General features: G+C 45.8%; 1 protein-coding gene across 1 annotated transcript in view; it reads right to left on the reverse strand.

The window, feature by feature from the left end:
• The window catches only part of Nup210l (nucleoporin 210 like), a 97,790-nt gene that overhangs the window by 65,297 nt on the left and 11,464 nt on the right, over positions 1–21,029 (reverse strand). The window contains exons 4-12 of the mRNA XM_075979207.1: positions 19,659–19,752; positions 18,483–18,633; positions 12,390–12,522; positions 10,638–10,796; positions 8,293–8,361; positions 7,411–7,517; positions 5,805–5,945; positions 5,085–5,222; positions 4,476–4,631 (exon numbers count right to left, since the gene is read on the reverse strand). Of these exons, the coding sequence (XP_075835322.1) occupies positions 4,476–4,631; positions 5,085–5,222; positions 5,805–5,945; positions 7,411–7,517; positions 8,293–8,361; positions 10,638–10,796; positions 12,390–12,522; positions 18,483–18,633; positions 19,659–19,752 (1,148 nt within the window). The remainder of the gene's footprint in view (positions 1–4,475; positions 4,632–5,084; positions 5,223–5,804; positions 5,946–7,410; positions 7,518–8,292; positions 8,362–10,637; positions 10,797–12,389; positions 12,523–18,482; positions 18,634–19,658; positions 19,753–21,029) is intronic.

Consider the following 21,029-nt stretch of genomic DNA (forward strand, 5'->3'; position numbering starts at 1 on the left):
GTATATATTTTAATATAAAACATATACACACGCTTTAGGGTTTCTATTGCTGTGATGGACCCCATGGCCAAAAGTGACTTGAGGAGAAAAGTGCATCATACACAGAAGTTAGGGCGGGAACCTGGAAAAGGGAGCTGAAGCAGAGGCCATGAAGAAAAACAGGTTACTGGCTTGCTCTTGTGGCTTCTCAGCTTGCTTTCTTACAGCGTCTAGGACCACCAGCGCAGGTGTTATAAGCCCAAATGCTATAACTACAATGGGCTGGGCTGTCCCACATCAACCATTAATTAAGAAAATGTCCCATTGGCTTCCACAAAGACCCATATGGTCAGGGCAGTTTCTTTCTTTTTCTTTTTTTTTTTTAAAGATTTATTTATTTATTATGTATACAACATTCTGCCTCGATGAATGCCCGCACACCAGAGGAGGGCACCAGACCTCAGTACAGATGGTTGTGAGCCACAACGTGGTTGCTGGGAATTGAACTCAGGACCTCTGGAAGAGCAGCCAGTGCTCTTAACCTCTGAGCCATCTCTCCAGCCCCCTCAGAGCAGTTTCTTAACTGCGGTTCCCTCTTCTAAATGACTCTAAGCCTATATCAAGCTGCCAAAAATCTAACCAGGACAGGAGAGAATCAGCCATTCATATACATGGGTTATGCGTCTACATACTCAACTGACTAGAAATAATTGGGAAGAACACATCTGCACTGAAAATGTACACTTTTTTCTTTGTTTGGCTTGAGATAGGTTTTATGTCACCCAGGCTGGCCTTGAGTTAACTCTGTGGCTGAGATGGCTTGGATTCCACAGCCTCTGTCCCTGAGTTCTGGGGAATCACAGGGTACACTGCACTTAGATGCCCTTCTTCTCTTGTCGCGATTCCCTGCACAGTGACGGACAGCTGGACACAGTGGCCCTTAAGAGGTGGATGCAAGAGAACTGCCACCCTGGGCCACTGATAAGGCCCTGTCAAAAAACAAAACAAAACAAAAAACAAAAAAAAACCATACCCAAGAACAAAACACAGTGCAGCCTAACAACACACTGACATGGCATCAGAGATAGCGGTAAGTGAGAATCCCACGCAATGCCTCCTTTTCCTGTGTTCCCTGAGTACGCTGCTGTCAGAACTAGAAACCTCCACACCATCTCGGTAGCTTCATATCTTTAGCTTCCCTTATCCAACTGCTCATCAAATCTTTAATCCTACAGTCCTACCATTTGGGCTGAAACAGGAGAATGGCCAAGAGTTAGAGGCCAGACTGAGCTACATAACTGAGTTTGAGGCAAACTTTGGTTATAGAATAAGACCCTGTCTCAACCAATCCTTCTCCCCAAGTAAGACCTGTTGTGGAATGTTATTGTAACTATTTAAGATGTGTTGTATTTGTTTATGATGTGTAATATTTGTTTAACTATCTAAAGATGTGTTTAATTATGTAAAGCAGTGTTGCTGTTTTACCTTGTCTGCCTAAGGCACCTGCTTGGTGCATGGCCGATAGCGAGGGAGGAGGTGTAGGCAGGACTTCTGGACAGGGAGTAGGAGAAGGAATCTAGGCTTGAGAGACAGAGGGAAACAAGGGAGAGATGAAGATACCGGGATACGCCAGGGCCCAGCCAGCCCTGGAAGAAGCAGGAAAGCAGGACACACAGAATAAAAGGAAGGGGAAAAGCCCCGAGGCAAACGCAGATGAATAGAAACTATTAAATTAAGTCAGAAGAGCCAGTGGGACAAGCATAAGCTAAGGCTGAGCATTCATAATTAATAAGTCTCCGTGTCTTTATTGGGAGCTGGTTGGTGGCCCAAAGAAATTTCCAACTACAAGATCCTCTCAATCTCTCCACTTTTTGTTGTTGTTTTAAGACAGGGTCTTGCCTGGTGGTGGTGGGGCACACCTTTAATCCCAGCACTCGAAAGGCAGAGGCAGGCGGATCTCTGTGAGTTCGAGGACAGCCTGGTCTACAGAGGGAGTTCCAGGATATCAGTGGCTACACAGAGAAACCCTGTTTCGAAAAAACCAAAAAGAAAGCAGCATCTGGAATATGTGAATGAACAGAAATCCTGTTAGTCACTAACTAGTCACACCTCACTAACTAGTCACACCTCACTAACTAGTCACACCCACAAGGATTTTTCTATCTACTAGGAGTAGGTTTTTTTTTTTTTTTTTTGTTTTTTTGCTTTTGGAGACAGGGTTTCTTAGTAGCTATGAAGTCAGTCCTGGAACTCACTCTGTGAACCAGGCTGGCCTCGAACTCACAGAGATCTGCCTGCCTCTACCTCCCGGGTGCTGCGCTATCAACGCCCAGCAAAGAGTAGTTTTTAAAATTATTAATTAATTTTTTTGATTGATGTTTTTTGAGACGGGATCTCTCTGTTATCTGGCTGTGGCTGTCCTAGAACTCACTACAAAGAACAGGCTGGCCTCAAACCGAGTTCTGAGATCAAAACTGTACACTACCACTGGGTGGTGGCACACACCTTTAATCCCAGCACTTGGGAGGCAGAGGCAAGTGGGTCTCCATGAGTTTGAAAGCCAGGTCTACAAGAGCTAGTTCCGGGACAGCTAGGACTGTTATACAGAGGAACCCTGTCTCAAAAAGCAAACAATGCCAAGTCACACAAGGAAAAGCATCATATGCCATACACTGAAGGAAATAGAAAAACGGTCATACAATTAGTCTAAGAAAAAAGCCTTGTTTTTTGTTTAAGACAGGGTCTCGAGGCTGGAGAGATGGCTCAGAGGTTAAGAATACTGACTGCTCTTCCAGGGGTTCTGAGTTCAAGTCCCAGCAACCACATGGTGGTTCACAACCATCTATGAGATCTGGTTCCCTCTTCTGGCCTGCAGGTGTACATGCAGGCAGAACACTATATATAATAAATAAAATATTTAAAAAATGACCACATTCCTAATCCTTCTGCCTTTAACTCGAAATTGGGGTGATGACAGGTGTGTACTCCCAGACCTGGCAAGGATTTTCAGTCTTTTACAGGTAGTTTAACTCGCCAAGATATGAGGCTAGTAATAAGGCTAACATGGAAGCCACTGATGGCTGTACAGGGCCAGCGGGGGGCTCAGCAGATAGGCACACCGCAACAGCGACACACTGCTGGTGACTCCAGCTTCACTTCTGGCACTCGGGTCTTGTGGCTAATCTTGGCTGTCACCTCAGTTGAAGACTGGCCTCTGAGCTGTCTGTGGGCGTGTCTGTGGAGCATTTCCTTGGCTGTTGATGGATGTGGAGGAGAGCAGCACCCCACAAAGCTGTCACCGACTTCCACACGCACTGCTGTGGCAAGTGCACCGCGACACGCATATGTACACACAATAATGAATATTAAGAGATTACATGTATCAAAGTGAATTTTTTTAATGGTTAGGACTGGGGGCATGGGCTCAATTGTAAAGAACTTGTTTTACAAAGTGGGGACCTGAGCTTGGACCCCCAAACTTCCCAGAGAAGCCAGGCACAGTGCTGGGGAGAGAAAGCAGTGCTTTGCACAGGGTAGGTCATGTTCTCTGTCACTGGGTTACATCCCCACCCCATTTTACAACTGAGGAAGCAAACACAGACATCAAACATATGGCTCTCTTGTTGTTGTTGTTGTTTTGTTTTTTGACACAGGGTTTCTCTGTGTAACAGTCCTGGCTGTCCTGGAACTAGCTCTGTAGACCAGGTTGGCCTCGAACTCACAGAGATCCGCCTGTCTCTGCCCCCGAAGTGCTGGGATTAAAGGCATGTGCACCAATTCCTGGTGTATATGGCTTTTTCTTTGTTTGCTTGCTTGTTTTGTTTTTCAAGACAGACTTTCTCTGTGTAGCCCTGGCTGTCCTGGAACTTGCTCTGTAGACAAGGCTGGCCTTGAACTAACAGAGATTCATCTCCTTCTGAGCGCTGCAGGGACAGTCAGGGCTACATAGAAAACCATGTCTCAAAAAAGAAAAAAAGAAAAGAAAAAAACCGGCCAGGCCGGGCGATGGTGGCGCACGCCTTTAATCCCAGCACTCGGGAGGCAGAGGCAGGCGGATTTCTGTGAGTTCGAGACCAGCCTGGTCTACAGAGCTAGTTCCAGGACAGGCTCCAAAGCCACAGAGAAACCCTGTCTCGAAAAACCAAAAAAAAAAAAAAAAAAAAAGAGAGAGAGAGAGAGAGAAAAGAAAAAAACCCAAACAAACAATTTAGAAACCATGGGGCTGGAGAAATTGCTCAGCAGTTAAGAGTTCTTGCGGAGGCTGGAGGTTCAATTCCCAGAAGCCACATGGCAATTCACAGCTGCCTGCAACTCCAGCTCCATGGGATCCAATGCCCTCCTATGACTTCCATGATACTAGGCACAAAAGTGGTGCACAGATACACAGATATACATGGAGGCAAAACGCTCATACGTGTAATTTATTTACAAAAAAATAAATAAATAAACTTAGACAGCGGTGTCCCAAAGATACTCAGTTTTCAAGAGACACTTACCTTAATTTCTCCATATCGAAAAGGATTTTGTACATCTCGTGCCAAAATGGTACTGCTCCCTCTCACCTGACCTGCGGTGACCACTCCTTTGGTGGTGACCATGGCCACCGTTTCATTAGAAGAGGACCAGGTGAAGTTGCCACTACCTCCCTCCACCTGTGAAAAACCACAACCCATGTTGAACTCTCTGGGAGGAAAGAGGAATCTAAGTGACAATGTAGAACCGGTGAAGTCAAGTTTAGAAACTAATAAAATGATGCAATCAACGATCTCTGCACCTGTCAAGCGACCCTGACAGTAAGTAGCTCTCCTGCCACACAAGGTCACAGGGGCATCAGGGACTAGGACAAAGCACCGTAAAACTCACAAGGAAATGACAGACGGCCACACAGAGAGTGTGGCAGTTCTTAGGTTTGGTGGGGAGGTAAAAGTCCACAATGAATCTCAGCAGGCGGAGTGGAGTCTGGGTCTGATCTCCGCACTGCATTGCCAGCTTGTGCATCCCACACGGTGCAGTCAGGACAGCCTGAAGTTACACGGGGGTTCAAGGCCCGTCTGAACCACACATCACAACTTCTGTGTGAATTCCACTATTAGAGGGTGTCATACCTGAACTTTGTAACGATTTGCTATGCCCAGAGGATAATGGGGAAACGCCAGAAAGCTGGGGGTAAGCTGGATGGGAAAATAGATCTTCACTTCTTGCTGGTGGCGGATTTCATACTTTTTAGGCTGAGCACTGTTGCTCTGCAGGAACAAGAAGAAAAATGTCAAAATAGATCTCCTGAGACACTTTCTCGTTTTATTTTGGTTTGTGACAGGGTTTCTCTGTGTAATATCTCGGACTGTCCTGGAACTCGCTTTGTAGACCAGGCTGGCCTCAAACTCACAGAGATCCACCTGCCTCTGCCTCCCGAGTGCTGGGATTAAAGGCGTGCGCCACCATCGCCCAGCTTGGAAAAGTTTCTTTTTTTTTTCTAAATTATTTATTTATTATGTATACAATATTCTGTATATGTGTGTGTCTGCAGGCCAGAAGAGGGCACCAAACCTCATTACAGATGGTTGTGAGCCACCATGTGGTTGCTGGGAATTGAACTCATGACCTTTGGAAGAACAGGCAATGCTCTTAACCACTGAGCCATCTCTCCAGCCCTTGGAAAAGTTTCTTAAAGGAACTGTGTGCTCTCTGCCCTGGAAGGACAGTCTGTAGAGGCACGCAGTACTGTGTGGCGTGACAGAGGAAGATGGCATGTCACAGCTGCTTTAAATCGCAGCAGCCTGCCCTGCCAGGGCTCCTAGGGATTGGCCAGCTGTTGAGACACCTACCTCCTGAATGCTGGAAGTCAGGGTCGCGTGTATCATTGCAACCCCATCTTTCAGGGCTTTCAACACATGGTAAGATCCATTGGAAGTACTTAGTTGCTCTTCAAAATATTCTTTCAGAAACTGGAATGTGATCTTGAGATTCTGAAACCAGTCCAATGGCAAAACAAATCTGAAGATGTATTTTTCCCCAAATACAATTTCCCTAAAACCATTTTAATGCCAAGCCACATAAGACTGTAGCTATGCACCCAAGGGATGAAGACCTAAGAACAGGGGGTGGGTGTGTGCTGGGGAGATGGCTCAGTCATTAAGAGCAGTTGTTGCTCTTGTAGAAGGCCCAATTCAGTTCTCAGCATCCACAAGGCAGCTCACAATCACCCATATAGGTCTAGCTCCGGGTTCCAACACATCTGGCCTCTGGGCACCTGCACGCACATGTGCACACCCACAAAAACATAATTAAAATTAAATAAACAGAAGCTGGGCCGTGGTGGCACACACCTTTAGTCCTAGAGACAGAAGCAGGTGGGTCTCTGAGTTTGAAGCCACCTCCATCCAGTCTACAGAGCAAGTTCCAGGACAGGCAAGGCTACACAGAGAAGCCCTGTCTCAAAACAAAACACCCAACCCAAAAAGTAAATAAATAAACAGGAGCTGGAGAGATGGCTCAGTCCTGCTTTTCCAGAAGATCCCAGGTTCAGTTTCCAGTACCGACATGGCAGCTCACAACCATGGAACTCTAGTTCCAGAGGATCCTGTGCCCTCTTCTGGCCTCTGTTCAGTATCAGGAATACATATATGCAGAAAACCACTATACACACCAAGTTTTTTCTCTGTGAAACAGCCACGGCTGTCCTGGAATTCACTCTGTAGACCAGGCTGGCCTCAAACTCACAGAGATCCACCTGCCTCTGCCTCCTGAGTCCTGGGATTAAAGGTGTGCGCCACCACCGCACTAAGCTATAATTAATTGATTAAAAAAATAAGTACAAAACTTTTGCTTTCCCTCATGGGAAGTCTGTCAGAAAGGTGTGATTTAAGATGGTATTTGTGATGCATAGTGCCTGACTCTCATCCCTGTCAGTCCTGGGCAGGAAACAGAAGTATGGTGTGCAGAGAGAGGCTTGTCCCCAGCTGTTACTGGGCTCTTCAGCTCCTGCCTGTAATCCCAACCATATTATGATTTCCAGGTTAGCATTCCCGAAGGACAGCACTAGTTAATGGTAATAATAATAATCACAACTAATAACTTGCATTTACAAAGGTAAAGATTCAGAGCAAAGGAAGAAAGATGGCTTTCTCCCACTCAGATGGCCCACGCCAGGAGCTGTCCACAGAGGACCTAAGAAAATAAGAGAGGGCTGTGGTGTGGCTCAGCTGGGAGAGTGCTTATCTTGTGTACTCGAGGCCCTGGATTCGATGCCTAGAAGCACATGAAACTGGACATGGGCACACACTGTAATCCTAGCACTCTCCTGAGTAGATGCAGAAAGGTCAGGAGTTCAGAGTCATTGTCTTCTACACAGCTAGCTAAAAGTCCAGTGTGGACTATGTGAGATCCTGTCTCAGACAGGGAGCAAAAATAGAGCAAAAACCAGAGACTCACGTCTGAAATATGAACCCTTGTGCTGCTTTTATCAAACACATCCACTGTGACGACATACACCTGGTCCACCTCAAGACTCCATCGGCCGCCAGGATGAACCGTGAAACCTGCATGCAAAGCAAGAAACGTGAGACTGGGAAGAGGTCCATGTCCTCCTACCGCGAGGTAACAACTACGAACTTAAAAACAAAAGACGCATCACATAGTTATTCTCTACTGTTATAAACACCGGGGCCAAGCATAGTGCTTTGAATGAGACGTCCCCTCAACAAGTTTCAGGCATTTCTTGGTCCCACTCCTGGCTGCTTGGGGAGGAATACTAGGAGTAGCCTTATGGGAGGAAGTCTGTCACTGTGGGCAGGCTTAAGGTTCCAACAGCCTCCACCTTCTGCTTGTGGGCACAGCCATGGGTGCCCAGCTGCTGCTCCAGCGCACACCTGCCTGGTGCCATGCTCCCGTCATGACAACGATTGATTTCTAGCCCTCTGGAAATGTCAGCCCCAAATAAATCCTTCCTCCCCTCAGGTGCCATGGGCCATGGTGTCTTGTCAGAGCAGCAGAGAAACCAAGCAGGGTGGGGCTCGCTTGTCACCCCAGCACTCAGAGGCAGACAGGTGGATCTCTGTGAGTTCAAGGCCAGCCTGGTATCCAGAGCAGATTCCAGGACAGCCAGGGCTACACAGAGAGACCTTGTCTTAGAAAAACAAAACAAAGCAAAAAACAAAAGAAGGAAAGAAAGGAAATGAATCAAAGTCAGGTTGAATTCAGTCTGAGACTTTGGCAGTCCTTCTATGTTTAATGGATTCATTTTAGTGAATTCATTTGTGTTTAATGGATTCATTTAAATTAGTCAACTCTCTGAAAGCCATTATCTAAAATTACCTAAATATCCAGGCTCTACGACACATATGGTAGCGTTTGGCAGTCCAGATACAGAGCGCATATGGACATCTTAATTTTTGCTAAGGAAGTTATCTGAGCCAGTACTGGGTACAAAAAGAAAGATGAGCCACCGAAGAAAAAAGTAAATGTACAAACAAAACTACACACACACACACACACGCCTGTATTTCATTTTCTTTGGAAAGCCAAAACTTAAATATGAACACTTCTGAGAAAAGCCTGAGGACAGCCCAGTAAGTTGGCTCAACAGTAACGCAGCTGCTGCTAAGTCTGAAGCTAAGCTTGATCCCCAGGACCCACACGGTAGGAGAAGGCTGGCTCCCACAGCTGTCAACTGACTACACACACACACACACACACTGCTGTGAGAACACGCACACACACTGCTGTGAGAACACGCACACACACACTGCTGTGAGAACACGCACACACACACTGCTGTGAGAACTGCCCTCCCCCACGTACTCCATCAGCAAACTTGCTGCCATCGGCTCCCTATAGCTCCACTTCCTTCTCTTCAACCTGCAGTCACGTGCAAGTTCCTCTTCTCTTAGGTTCTCTCTGGCAGAGGATGTCGATCAGCTGTCAGACTTGCCCAGCAAGATGAAACCTTGGGATCCATCCCCAGCACCACCTAACCCAAAGTGGTGGTGCCCACCTGCAGCTGTAGCGCTTGGGAGATGGGGAGGATAAAAGCTCCTGGATATCATCTGCTACATCATGAGGCCAGCCTGGGCTACACGAGGCCTGTCTCTTCGTGTCTCTGTAATTTCTACCTGCTTTTCTTCTTTTCAAAACTCAGCACTTTTACTGACAATGTGATCCAGACGTCCTATACTAGTCTTTTACTTTTATTTATTTATTTTCTTATTTTAGTTATTTTTATTTTATGCGTATGAGTGTCTGCATGTATAGTATGTCTGTGTTCCCTGTACAAGAAGTGCCTGAGGAGGCCAGAAGAGATGATCAGATCCCTTGAAACTGAAGCTATAGCCACCATGAGAATACAGGAATTGAACCTGGGTCCTCTGAAAGAGCAGCCAGTGTTCTTAACCACTAAGCCATGCCTCTAGTTCCATGTTTGTTTGTTTGTTTGACAGTCTTGCAATGTAATAGCCCAGGCTGGCTGATCGAACCGCAGTCCTGCCCTGGCCACCAGGAGTACCGTGCTTGGCGCCACAACCAACTTAGGCTTTCAGCCATTTTTGGATTAGTCAGGAACTTGACATATATATATATATTATATGTCACATATGTGTGTGTATATATATCATATGTCACATATATGTGTGTGTATATATATTATATGTCACATATATGTGTGTGTATATATATTATATGTCACATATATGTGTGTGTATATATATTATATGTCACATATATGTGTGTGTGTGTATATATATATATATATATAAAATTCTGCTAGGGAATCAGGGACACACCTGCCACTCAGATGGCGTCCAGGAAGCAACCATTCTTCTGTAGGTATGACATTTTAGATGCTTTAAGATGACTAACAGCTGGCCATGCTGACAAAGGAATACAATCCTAATATTAGAAAGTGAAACTGTGTCTCAGAAAAGAAAATTGTGTGTGGGTGTTCGGGTGTGGGTGCCCTCGGAGCCTGGAAGAAGGCAGAGGCCCTGGCGCTGCAGGTGCAGGTGCTCGGGAGCCTGGAAGAAGGCAGAGGCCCTGGCGCTGCAGGTGCAGGTGCTCGGGAGCCTGGAAGAAGGCAGAGGCCCTGGCGCTGCAGGTGTAGGTGTTCGGGAGCTACCTGACACGGGTGCTGACCTCAGGTCTTCTGGACCAGCAGCAAGTCTGTTAACTGCTGAGTCATTTCTCCAGTCTTATCATCACTTTTTAAGAATTAATTAATTTGCCGGGCGGTGGTGGCGCACGCCTTTAATCCCAGCACTTGGGAGGCAGAGGCAGGCGGATCTCTGTGAGTTCGAGACCAGCCTGGTCTACAAGAGCTAGTTCCAGGACAGGCTCCAAAGCCACAGAGAAACCCTGTCTCGAAAAACCAAAAAAAAAAAAAAATTAAAAAAAAAAAGAATTAATTAATTTATTTAATGTGCACTGGTGTTTTGCCTGCATGCATGTCTGTGTGAGAGAGCTGGAGTCCCTGGAACTGGGCTTACAACAGTTGTGAGCTGCCATGAAGGGGCTGGAATCGAACCCAGGTCCTCTGAAAGGGCAGCAAGAGCTCTTAGCCTCCCTTCAGCCCCACCCCATAATCATTTTTAATAAGGTATTTTACCAAGAACCGTGCCTACTATGCTCAGAGAAGTTTAGACTGGCCACTAAAATTGACGAAAGGATACTTTTGTGGACAAAGACCAGGTTAGTTTGGCCCAGGTGGAGAGCGGTGACTGTGGCTGTTTTCTCATCCAGCAGAGCCACTTTCCCAGAAGTAGAGCAGTTATTCGCGCATCTGTGGTCCTGCAATTCCAATGTGTAATGTTCCAGGGGAAATTTCACCTCTGCAAGACATGAAAGACACATGAACCGTCCAGGACAGTGGTGTCCAGTGTAGTGTAGTGTGAGGGAGACAGACAGACAGACGTCCAGGACAGTGGTGTCCAGTGTAGTGTAGTGTGAGGGAGACAGACAGACGGACGTCCAGGACAGTGGTGTCCAGTGTAGTGTAGTGTGAGGGAGACAGACAGACAGACGTCCAGGACAGTGGTGTCCAGTGTAGTGTGAGGGAGACAGACAGACAGACGTCCAGGACAGTGGTGTCCAGTGTAGTGTGAGGGAGACAGACAGACAGACGTCCAGGACAGTGGTGTCCTAGACCTTAAACCCATAGAAGGATCCCTTTCTGGTCCCTTCTTTTTCTTTTTCTCTTTCTTTCTTTCTTTTGTTGTTTTTTTTTTTCAAGACAGGGTTTCTTTGTAGCTTTGAAGTAGACCAGGCTGGCCTTGGATTCACAGATCCACCTGCGAATTAAAGGCATGTGCTATCACCTCCTGGGTTCTAGTCCCTTTTTCACAAGGATGAATCTGCACGGCCACTGGCAAGAGGGGATGCTCTGACCTAACTGGTAACTTATACACTTGAAGACTAGTGAGCCACTGAGTTTGTGGCTGCACCCTTGTAATCCCAGCACCTAGAAGGAGAGACCAGAAGATCAGGAGTTCAAGGCTAGCCTCAGTCACCTGGGGAGTTTAGCTGAGATACTGTCTCAAATGACAGCAACAGCTGGGCAGGGTAATGCACACCTTTCATTCAAGTATACAGGAGAGAGGCGGGCAGATCTCTGTGAGCTCAAGGCCAGCCTGGTCTACAGAGAGAGTTCTAGGACAGTCAGGGCTGTGTAAAGAAGAAATAAACAAACAAGGCAATATAGGGGCTAAAGAGATGACTCAGTGGTTGAAGGTGTGCACTGCTCTTCCAGAGGAGCAGGGTTCAGGACACAGTATCCACATCAAGTAGCTCACAACAACCTGTACTCCAGCTCCAGGGGATCTACTGCCCTCTTCAGGACTCTGTGTGCACCTACACTCACATGTACACAAAACCACACACAGATATATACATATATACATAATTAAGATTAAAATACATCTTTGTAAAAACAGCAACAGCAAAGCAAAAAAACCTGGTGACCTGGGCAGATCACCACTAAGCAAGCAAAGGACTAAGTTAACAGAGATCAGATAACTTTTTCTTTTTTTTTTGCTTTTCGAGACAGGATTTCTCTGCATAACAGTCCTAGCTGTCCTGGAACTTGCTTTGTAGACCAAGCCGGCCTCGAACTCACAGAGATCCACCTGCCTCTGCCTCTCGAGTGCTGGGATTAAAGGTGTACGCCACCATCGCCCAGCCAGATAAGCTTTTCTCACTTCCCCTATCAGCTGAAAATTCTGGGCTGTCACCTTAACAGTGAGTGCAAATGCTGAAGCTAAGTGTCATAACTAAAGCTGAATTATGTCAATAAGCTCTTTGGAATATGCAGATTTCAGGTACTTAGAAGCATTTTCCCACAACATCTGAAATGCAAAGAAGTGGTCTGGCCATGATTTATGCACCAGGAAGAGGCATGAGTCCGAGGGAAAGCTACGTCGTCTTACCTGTCATTCTTCCCTGAACCATTTTTGCAACCTGGTATTTAATATAGGCTCCTACTAAGAGATACGTATCATGAGATGGTATAAGAAATATGTTCTCCAGAACAAGCAGACGGATCAAGGCTGCCGAGACTTTCTAAAAGAGGAAGAAGAAAATTTCCATAGGCAAAAGTCATTACGCTCCCACCCTTGTTCAGAGCCTACTTTTTAAAAAACGATTTATTTATTTGTATGTTATATGCATTGGTGTTTTGCCTGCATGTCCGTGTGAGGGTGTCAGATCCCCTGGAACTGGAACTACAGACAATTGTGAGCTGCCATGTGGGTGCTGGGAATTGAACCTGGGTCCTTTGGAAGAGCAGCTAATGCTTTTAACTGCTGGGCCAGCTCTCCAGCCCGATTCTTATTAAAAGCCAGCATTATTCTACCCCAGCATCAGTTTATTGGGTTGTCCAGTAGGATGTACACACAGTTGTTCTTTGGTCATGTAAATTAAATGCTTACCTGAGTTAAATGTATCTAATACATTACTATATATATATATATATATATATATATATATATATATATATATATGGTCTTTTGAGACAGGGTTTCTCTGTCCTGGAACTGGCTCTGTAGGCCAGGCAGGCCTGGAACTCACAGAGATCTGCCTGCCTCTGCCTCCTGAGTGCTGAGCTTAAAGGCCTGCGCCACCACTGCCCAGCTGCAGCTGTTACTTATAATTTATAAATACATTACAATAGGAAGCTGGGTATGATGCTACAAGGCTATAATTCCACTATTTAAGATCCTGAGACACGGCTGGGCGGTGGTGGTGCACGCCTTTAATCCCAGCACTCGGGAGGCAGAGGCAGGCGGATCTCTGTGAGTTCGAGACCAGCCTGGTCTACAAGAGCTAGTTCCGGGACAGGCTCCAAAACCACAGAGAAACCCTATCTTGAAAAACCAAAAACAAAAACAAAAAGATCCTGAGACAGGAGGATCAGAAGTTTGAGGCCAGTTTGTCTACAAAGAGGGACTCTACCTTAAAAACCAAAATAGACCCAGAGCTGGGGAGATGGCTTAGCCAGCACAGCCCTTGCAGACAAGCATGAGGAGCCGAGGGCATGCTGGTGTGTTTGTCATCCAAGCTCGAGGGAGTGAACAGCTGGATCCCCAGGAACAACCTGATCAGTGAGCCTCAGGTCACTGAGATTCTGACTCCAGAAAGAAGGGGAGTGGCTCTTGAAGGTCATCTAAGGACGGCCTCTGGTCTTCACAACCACACCAGAGGAAAACCCACACTAAAACAAATAAGTAAGTAAATAACAGTTGAGGGTATAGCTTAGTAGTAGAGTACATGCATGCAATCCCAGTACTAGGTGGCTGAGCTTGGAGGATCACTGTAAGTCTGAGGCCAGCCTGGGCTACAAAGTGAATTCCAGGCTAGTGTGGACTACAGAGGAAGATCCTGTCTGGAAAACCTATGGACACAGTGGCACATGCCTTTAATTCTAACACTTGGGAGACAGAGGCATGAGGCTCTCTGTGAGTTCAAGGCTAGCCTGGTCTATATAGTGAGCTCAGAACAACCAGAGCTACAGAGAGAGACCCTGTCTCAAAAGAAAAACAAAACAAAACCCTAAAAAACAGAGGCTGAGAAATGGATCAGTTGTTACATGCTTGCTGTGCAAACTTGAAGATCTAAGTTTAGTTACCAGTACCCATGTAAAACAGTTGGGCACAGTGGATTGCAGAGCTAGGGAGGCAGAAAGTCAGGAGGATGTCTGGGTCTTGCAGGGCTCAGCCAGTCTAGCCAACCCAGTGAGCTCTAGTCTCAGTGAGAGAGACTCTGTCTCAAAAACTACGGTGGAGAAATGACTGCGGAAAGACACCCTAACATCCACCTCTGGCATCCACACATGTCAGCACAAACACACACCTACATTAAATCAATTAGTTAATCTTTGGGTAAATATAAGTACATTGCAACAAAACTAAGGATTCAAAAGAGGCTCATGAAGCTATGAGCTGACCCAAGGAGTAAGGCTCCTGTCAAGCAAGCCTGCGGGATCTAAGTTTGAGCCCTTCAACCCACATAAAGATGGGCAGAAGGGGACAGACGCCACAACACTGTTCTCCAACCTTCACACAAGTGCTACTAACAAACAAATTAAAACATTTTAAAACAGAAGTTTAGAGCCACATGGTGGCTCTTCCAAAGGTCCTAAGTTCAATTCCCAGCAACCACATGGTGGCTCACAACCATCTGTAATGAGGTATGGTGCCCTCTTCTGGCCTGCAGACATACACACAGACAGAATATTGTATACATAATAAATAAATAAATATTTAAAAAAAAGAAAAAAGAAAAATGAAGTTATGCTGGAGAGATGGTTCAGAGGTTAAGAGCACTGGCTGCCCTTCCAGAGGTGGCTGAGTTCAATTTCCAGCAAGCACATGGTGGCTCACAACCATCTACAGTGGGGTCTGGTGCCTGCAGGCATACATGCAGACAGAATACTGAATACATAATAAATAAATTTTAAAAAAAAAAGAAAAATGAAGTTAACGGCAAGTCACTAATAAATGCCAGCAAACCAAATAATGGTGAGACAGGCAAAGACTGGGGTTCTTGGAAGATGCAGCACCCCATGTTCCAAGTCCTTTCATTTGACCACAAGAGATAAAGTTCCAGATGGCAACTTATGCAAGACAGCATACATCACTTTGTATCTTTTGTTTTGGATGGGCTCTCACTTATGTGGCCCAGACTTCAAACTCACTATGCAGTCGTCCATCTGGATTTCTTTTTTTTTTTTAAGATTTATTTATTTATTATGTATACAGTGTTCTGTGTGCATATATGACTACGCACCAGAAGAGGGCACCAGATCTTCCTACAGATGGTTGCAAACCACCATGTGGTTGCTGGGAATTGAACTCAGCTCCTCTGGAAGGGCAGCCAGTGCTCTTAACCTCTGAGCCATCTCTCCAGGAGCGATCATCTGGATTTCTAAGCTGCATCCAAGGTTAAAACACTGATGGAGGAGATATCTCAGCAGAGTGCTGATGTACAAGCATTAGGACCTAAATTTGAACCCCAGCACCTACATAAAAGTTGGGTTCAGTGGCACACTCTTGTAATCTCAGCACTGGGGAGATGGAGAAAGGAGTTTCCCTGGAATTCACCAGCTAGCTGAGCAGAAGAGCCCCAGGTTCAGTTTGAGAGCCTGTCTCAAAAGATAAGGTAGAGCGCTGGCTAGTGTCTCCCTCTCATAATGTCCCCCAGATGCCATAAGCAAGCAGCTCTCTTGTGGGATATTATTGTAAGATGTGTTCATTTGTTCACACTGTGGAACATTTGTTTAATGATGCAAAGATGGGGTGCATTGTTTTATGTTGTACTTGCTTAACTCTGAAGCTGTGTTACTTGGCCTGTCTAAACACCTGACTGGTCTAATAAAGAGCTGAACGGCCAATAGCTAGGCAGGAGAGAGGATAGGCAGGGTTGGTAGGCAGAGAATAAATAGGAGGAGCAATCTAGGCTGCTGGGCAATATTATTTTAAGCTGTGTGACTTTTGTTTATGCTGCATTTGTTTGACTTGGTGAAGCTGTGATTCTTCTTTTTTTTTGTTTGTTTGTTTGTTTTGTTTTGTTTTTCGAGACAGGGTTTCTCTGTGGCTTTGGAGCCTGTCCTGGAACTAGCTCTGTAGACCAGGCTGGTCTCGAACTCACAGAGATCCGCCTGCCTCTGCCTCCCGAGTGCTGGGATTAAAGGCATGCGCCACCACCGCCCGGCCTGAAGCTGTGATTCTTTGCCCGTCTAAAAGAGCTGATGGTCCTAATAAAGAGCTGAAAGGCCACTGGCAAGGTAGGAGCAAGGATGGGGGCGGGGCTGGCAGACAGAGAGGATAAGCAGAAGGAAAAACAAGGAAGAAGAGGAGCAAGGCAAGAACAAGGGGAAGAGGCCGGTCAGCCACGGAGAGAGAGTGAAAGTAAAATATACAGAAGTAAGAAAAGGAAGATGCACAGAGGCAAGAGGTAGCTGGGATAACGAGAAAAGCTGGCTATAAACAAACCAAGCTAAAGCCGGGCGTGCATAACTAAGAATAAGCTCAGTGTGTGATTTATTCGGGAGCTATGTAGTGGTCTCTGCCAAAAGAGTAAGACATCACACTACTAGACTCTAAAGAAAAGAAGAAGAGAAAGAGAACGCTAGGCTGGGGCCACCCAACCACACAACCAGCCAGAGTAAGAAGGGAAGACAGATATATAGAACAAAGAAAGGTAAAAAGCCCAGAGCCAAACGGTAGATGGGAGCTGGGCCATGGTGGTGGCGCACACTTTTAATCCCAGCACTCGGGAGGCAGAGGCAGGCGGATCTCTGAGTTGAGGCCAGCCTGGTCTACAGAGTGAATTCCAGGCCAGTCTGGGCTACACAGAGAAACCCTGTCTCAAAAAAAGAAAGAAAGAAAGAAAGAAAGAAAGAAAGAAAGAAAGAAAGAAAGAAAGAAAGAAAGAAAGAAAGAAAGAAAGAGGGCTGGAGAGATGGCTCAGTGGTTAAGAGCATTGCCTGCTCTTCCAGAGGTCCTGAGTTCAATTCCCAGCAACCACATGGTGGCTCACAACCATCTGTAATGAGGTCTGGTGCCCTCTTCTGGCCTGCAGACATACACACAGACAGAACATTGTATACATAATAAATAAATAAACAAATATTTAAAAAAAAAAAAAAGAAAGAAAGAAATCAAAAGATAGATGGGGTGATTTAAGAAAAGCTGGCTAGAAATAAGCTAAGCTAAGGTCAAGCATTCATAAGTAAGAATAAGTCTCCATGTATTTATTTGGGGGCTGAGTGGCAGGCCCCCAAAGAGTAAAAAAGAAAAAATCCCAACTACATTCTCCTTTCCATTCTCCTCCAATCATGGTTTCTGCCTCATCACAGGCTATAGAAATGGATTGATTCTCCAGCTGATTGGAGACTAAAACCAATTAGTGACCAAAACAATTATTTTTCCTATACTGAAAACTAAAAGGGGACCGGATTGATGTCTAGTGGTTAAGAACACTAGTCGCTCATGCAGGGGACCTGGGTTCAATTCCCAGAATCCTCTGTAACTCCAGTCCCTGGCATCTTCCTGCTTCCAAGAACATCAGGCACACATGTGGTGCACACACATGTGCATGCAAACATCCGTAACTTTAAATTAAAGACATTTTAAAATAATGTATAAAAATTTAAATAACAAAAGCTTTGGATTGGGCATAGTAGTGCACACCTTTTTTAAAATTTTTTTCATGCCCACTGGTTTGCCTGTGTGAGGGCGTTGAATCCTCTGCAACAGGAGCTGCAGACAATTGTGAGCTGACATGTGGGTGCTGAGAACTGAACCTGGGCCCTCTGGAAGAGCAGCCGGTGCTCCTAACCACTGAGCCATTTCTCCAGCCCTGGTAGTGCACAGCTTTAATCCCAGTACTCAGGAGGCAAAAGCTAAAGGATCTGTAGGTTGGAGACCAGCTTGGTCTACACAGTGAACTTTAAGCCATCCAGGACATCATAGAGAGACCCTATCTCAAAAAAAAAAAGTAGATATTTTTATTTTATTATTTTTTTGTTTTTGTTTTTTGAGACAGGGTTTCTCTGTGTAGCTTTGGAACCTGTCCTGGAACTCTCTCTGTAGACCAGGCTGGCCTCAAACTCACAGAGATCCGCCTGCCTCTGCCTCCCAGAGTGTTGGGATCAAAGGCATGCGCCACCACCGCCCGGAGCAGTTAGCTATTTTTAACAGAGAATGTCAGTATATGGGGCGGCTCGATGGTGAAGCACTGCCTACCATGTACAAGGCATGGATTTAATCCTCAGCATCAGATTCACACTGTGTAGCCCCGGCTGGCCTGGAATTCACTCTGTAGACCAGACTGGCCTCAAACTCATAGAGATCCAGGCTTTGTCTCCTGAGCGCTGGGATTAGAGGGGTGTGACATCACAGGAGTTGTGAAATGGCTTCTTCAAAATGATGCCTATTGGCCCAGATAACAGCAAGTTAGTGGTGTCTACTCTATTCCCCACGGGAAGACTTGGGAAGGCTGTTTCTAGTGCCGCTCTTTACCTTGTAGAATGGCTCATAAATTCGGACTTTTACAACAGCAGCTCCAGTTCTCATCCCAGACACCAAAACCACATCTCCTTGTCGCTCCTCTTTTTCCATCTCAACTATATAGTCAGGGGGAGAATATTCTGCTTCCGAGAATTTCAGGATTCTAGACACAAAGTAAGATTTGTCTCTAGTAGGAGTAATAGTCTTCTAAACTTTAGTTTTTATGAAGTCTGTTCATGTAAACAGTTCTGAAATACCTTTGCTTACTTGTGGGCTTTTTGAAACAGTATAACACAGGCTGGCCTCGAACTTGGATTTGAAACAGTATAACCCAGACTGGCCTCAGACTTGGATTTGAAACAGTGTAACCCAGGCTGGCCTCCATCGATTTGCTATGTAGCAGAGGCTTGTCCTGGACGACTACTACTTTCTTTTTTCAAGACAGGTTTTCTCTGTGTAGCCCTGGCTGTCCTGGAACTTGATCTATAGACCAGGCTGGCCTCAAACTCAGAGATTCACCTGCCTTTGCCTCCTGAGTGGTAAAATTAAAAGTGTGCGCCACCACTGCCCTGCTCACCCTGAACTTCCAATCCCCCTGCTTCAGCACCTCCATCCCCCACTCACAGTATTAGGATTATAGTTCTGTACCACCAAGGCTGATTTGAGTTTTTAATTTCTGATTTCCAGAAGGGCTAGCCTATGGTTAAGACTGCTCTCGAACTATAATTTAGGCTGTCTGTGATATGTTCTTTGGTACTGAAAACAGAATGTTGTTGTTTTAATTTTTTTTAAGGTGTTCAGACTGTGTAGCCCTGGCTGGTCTGGAACTCACTATGTAAACCAAGTTAGTTTTGAACTCACAGAGATCAGCTTGCCTCTGCCTTCTGAATGCTGGGACTAAAGGTGCTTGCTAAATCAACGGGCTAATGATCTCACTCAGTTTCAGCATGTGCCAACAGCTTGAGCTCACGAATCTCCCAACAGAGGCTCAAAGGAACTCTCATGTAGGTTCCCTCATTTATCCCCTCTATCTTTCTACCAAAGATATTTGCCCTAGTGAATGTCTCTGTTTAAAACTTTCCGGACAGCAGGCTTATCAAGGCCCACACAGACGGCTGCTGTGCACAGGGTTTCACAGGGACGCGTCGTTGTCAGAGCAAGGTGGTTTATGTCGGGGTTCAGCTTTACCTAATTTTGCTAAACAGCTCTTCTCTGGCTGACTCGTTATCCTGGGCAATGCTCCACTCAAACACGATGCCTGCCAGAGTGCTGAACGTGTTCCCTGCAGAGCAAGCCAAAAGCAGTGAGATAGAGTCACATATTCCAAAACATTCCGGAGATGACCCCACTGAAACGCACGCATGAAGAAGACCCTTACAAGACAACGTGAGTGCGGCCTCCAACAGACTGGCATTTAATGATTTATTTAGGTTTTCGAGACAGGGTTTCTCTGTGTAACCCTGGCTGTCCAGGAACTAGCTGTGTAGACTAGGCTGGCCTCAAATTCACAGACCCACTTGCTTCTGCCCCCTGAGTGTTGGAATAAAGGTGTGCACCCCCATGGCCAGGCTCCAACAGACTTTCTAGAGTAGAATGGACCCATGTAGACTCACTGCCAGCTGCAGGCATACTTAACCCTGGTTCCTTCAAAACAAGTTGTCATAAAACTAGATTCTAAAAGTTATTTTTTCATGTCTTAAAAATTAGTCCAGTCTTGGGCTATGAGGTGGTGGGAAGGCAACTCACAGTGGGAGCCTGACCGCCTGAGTGCCATCTAGTGATGGTGGAAGGAGAGGGCTGTCCTCCCACCTCCATATGCACGCCACAGCGTACATGCATGCCACAGCGTACATGTGCATGTGTGCACTCACACAGACAACACAGTAAAAGAAATTTTAAAAACCTGTTTACTGAATAATTTACAAGTATAGCAGTGATGACTTTTTAAATATCGTTTTACATCAGTATAGCATATTTAAGGCAATGTATCAGGTGGTGGTGGCACAGTGGTTGGCTGATCTCTGTACATTGGAGAACAGCCTGGTCTATATAGTGAGTTCAGCCAATAGCTGCTGAGATACCAGCCCATTGGGGCGTGGTCTCTCTCTCTTTAAAAAAGCTGCCACTGCCCTCTGCTTGCTCTCTGGCTTCAGCGACTAGGCTCCCTTCCTGATTGCACAGAGGGCTGTGGTCTGGGATGGTGATCTGTAAGTTTTTCCCACTTAAATAAATAACCATTCTATTAATCATAATTCCATACTGGTGGGGGATTGTTTGTGACTTACGCCTTCACAGACCCGACCAATTTTTTTTTTTTTTTTTGGTTTTTCAAGACAGGGTTTCACTGTAGCTTTAGAGCCTGTCCTGGAACTAGCTCTTGTAGACCAGGCTGACCTCGAACTCACAGAGATCCGCCTGCCTCTGCCTCCCGAGTGCTGGCATTAAAGGTGTGTACCACCACTGCCCAGCCTGACTAACTTTTTTTTTAAAAAAAACTTTTAATGATTTATTTAACTCTATTCCATGTACATTGGTGTTAAGGTGTCAGATCTTGTGGAA

The sequence above is a fragment of the Microtus pennsylvanicus genome, chromosome 7, assembly GCF_037038515.1.
Source record: "Microtus pennsylvanicus isolate mMicPen1 chromosome 7, mMicPen1.hap1, whole genome shotgun sequence".
Lineage (NCBI taxonomy): Eukaryota > Metazoa > Chordata > Mammalia > Rodentia > Cricetidae > Microtus > Microtus pennsylvanicus.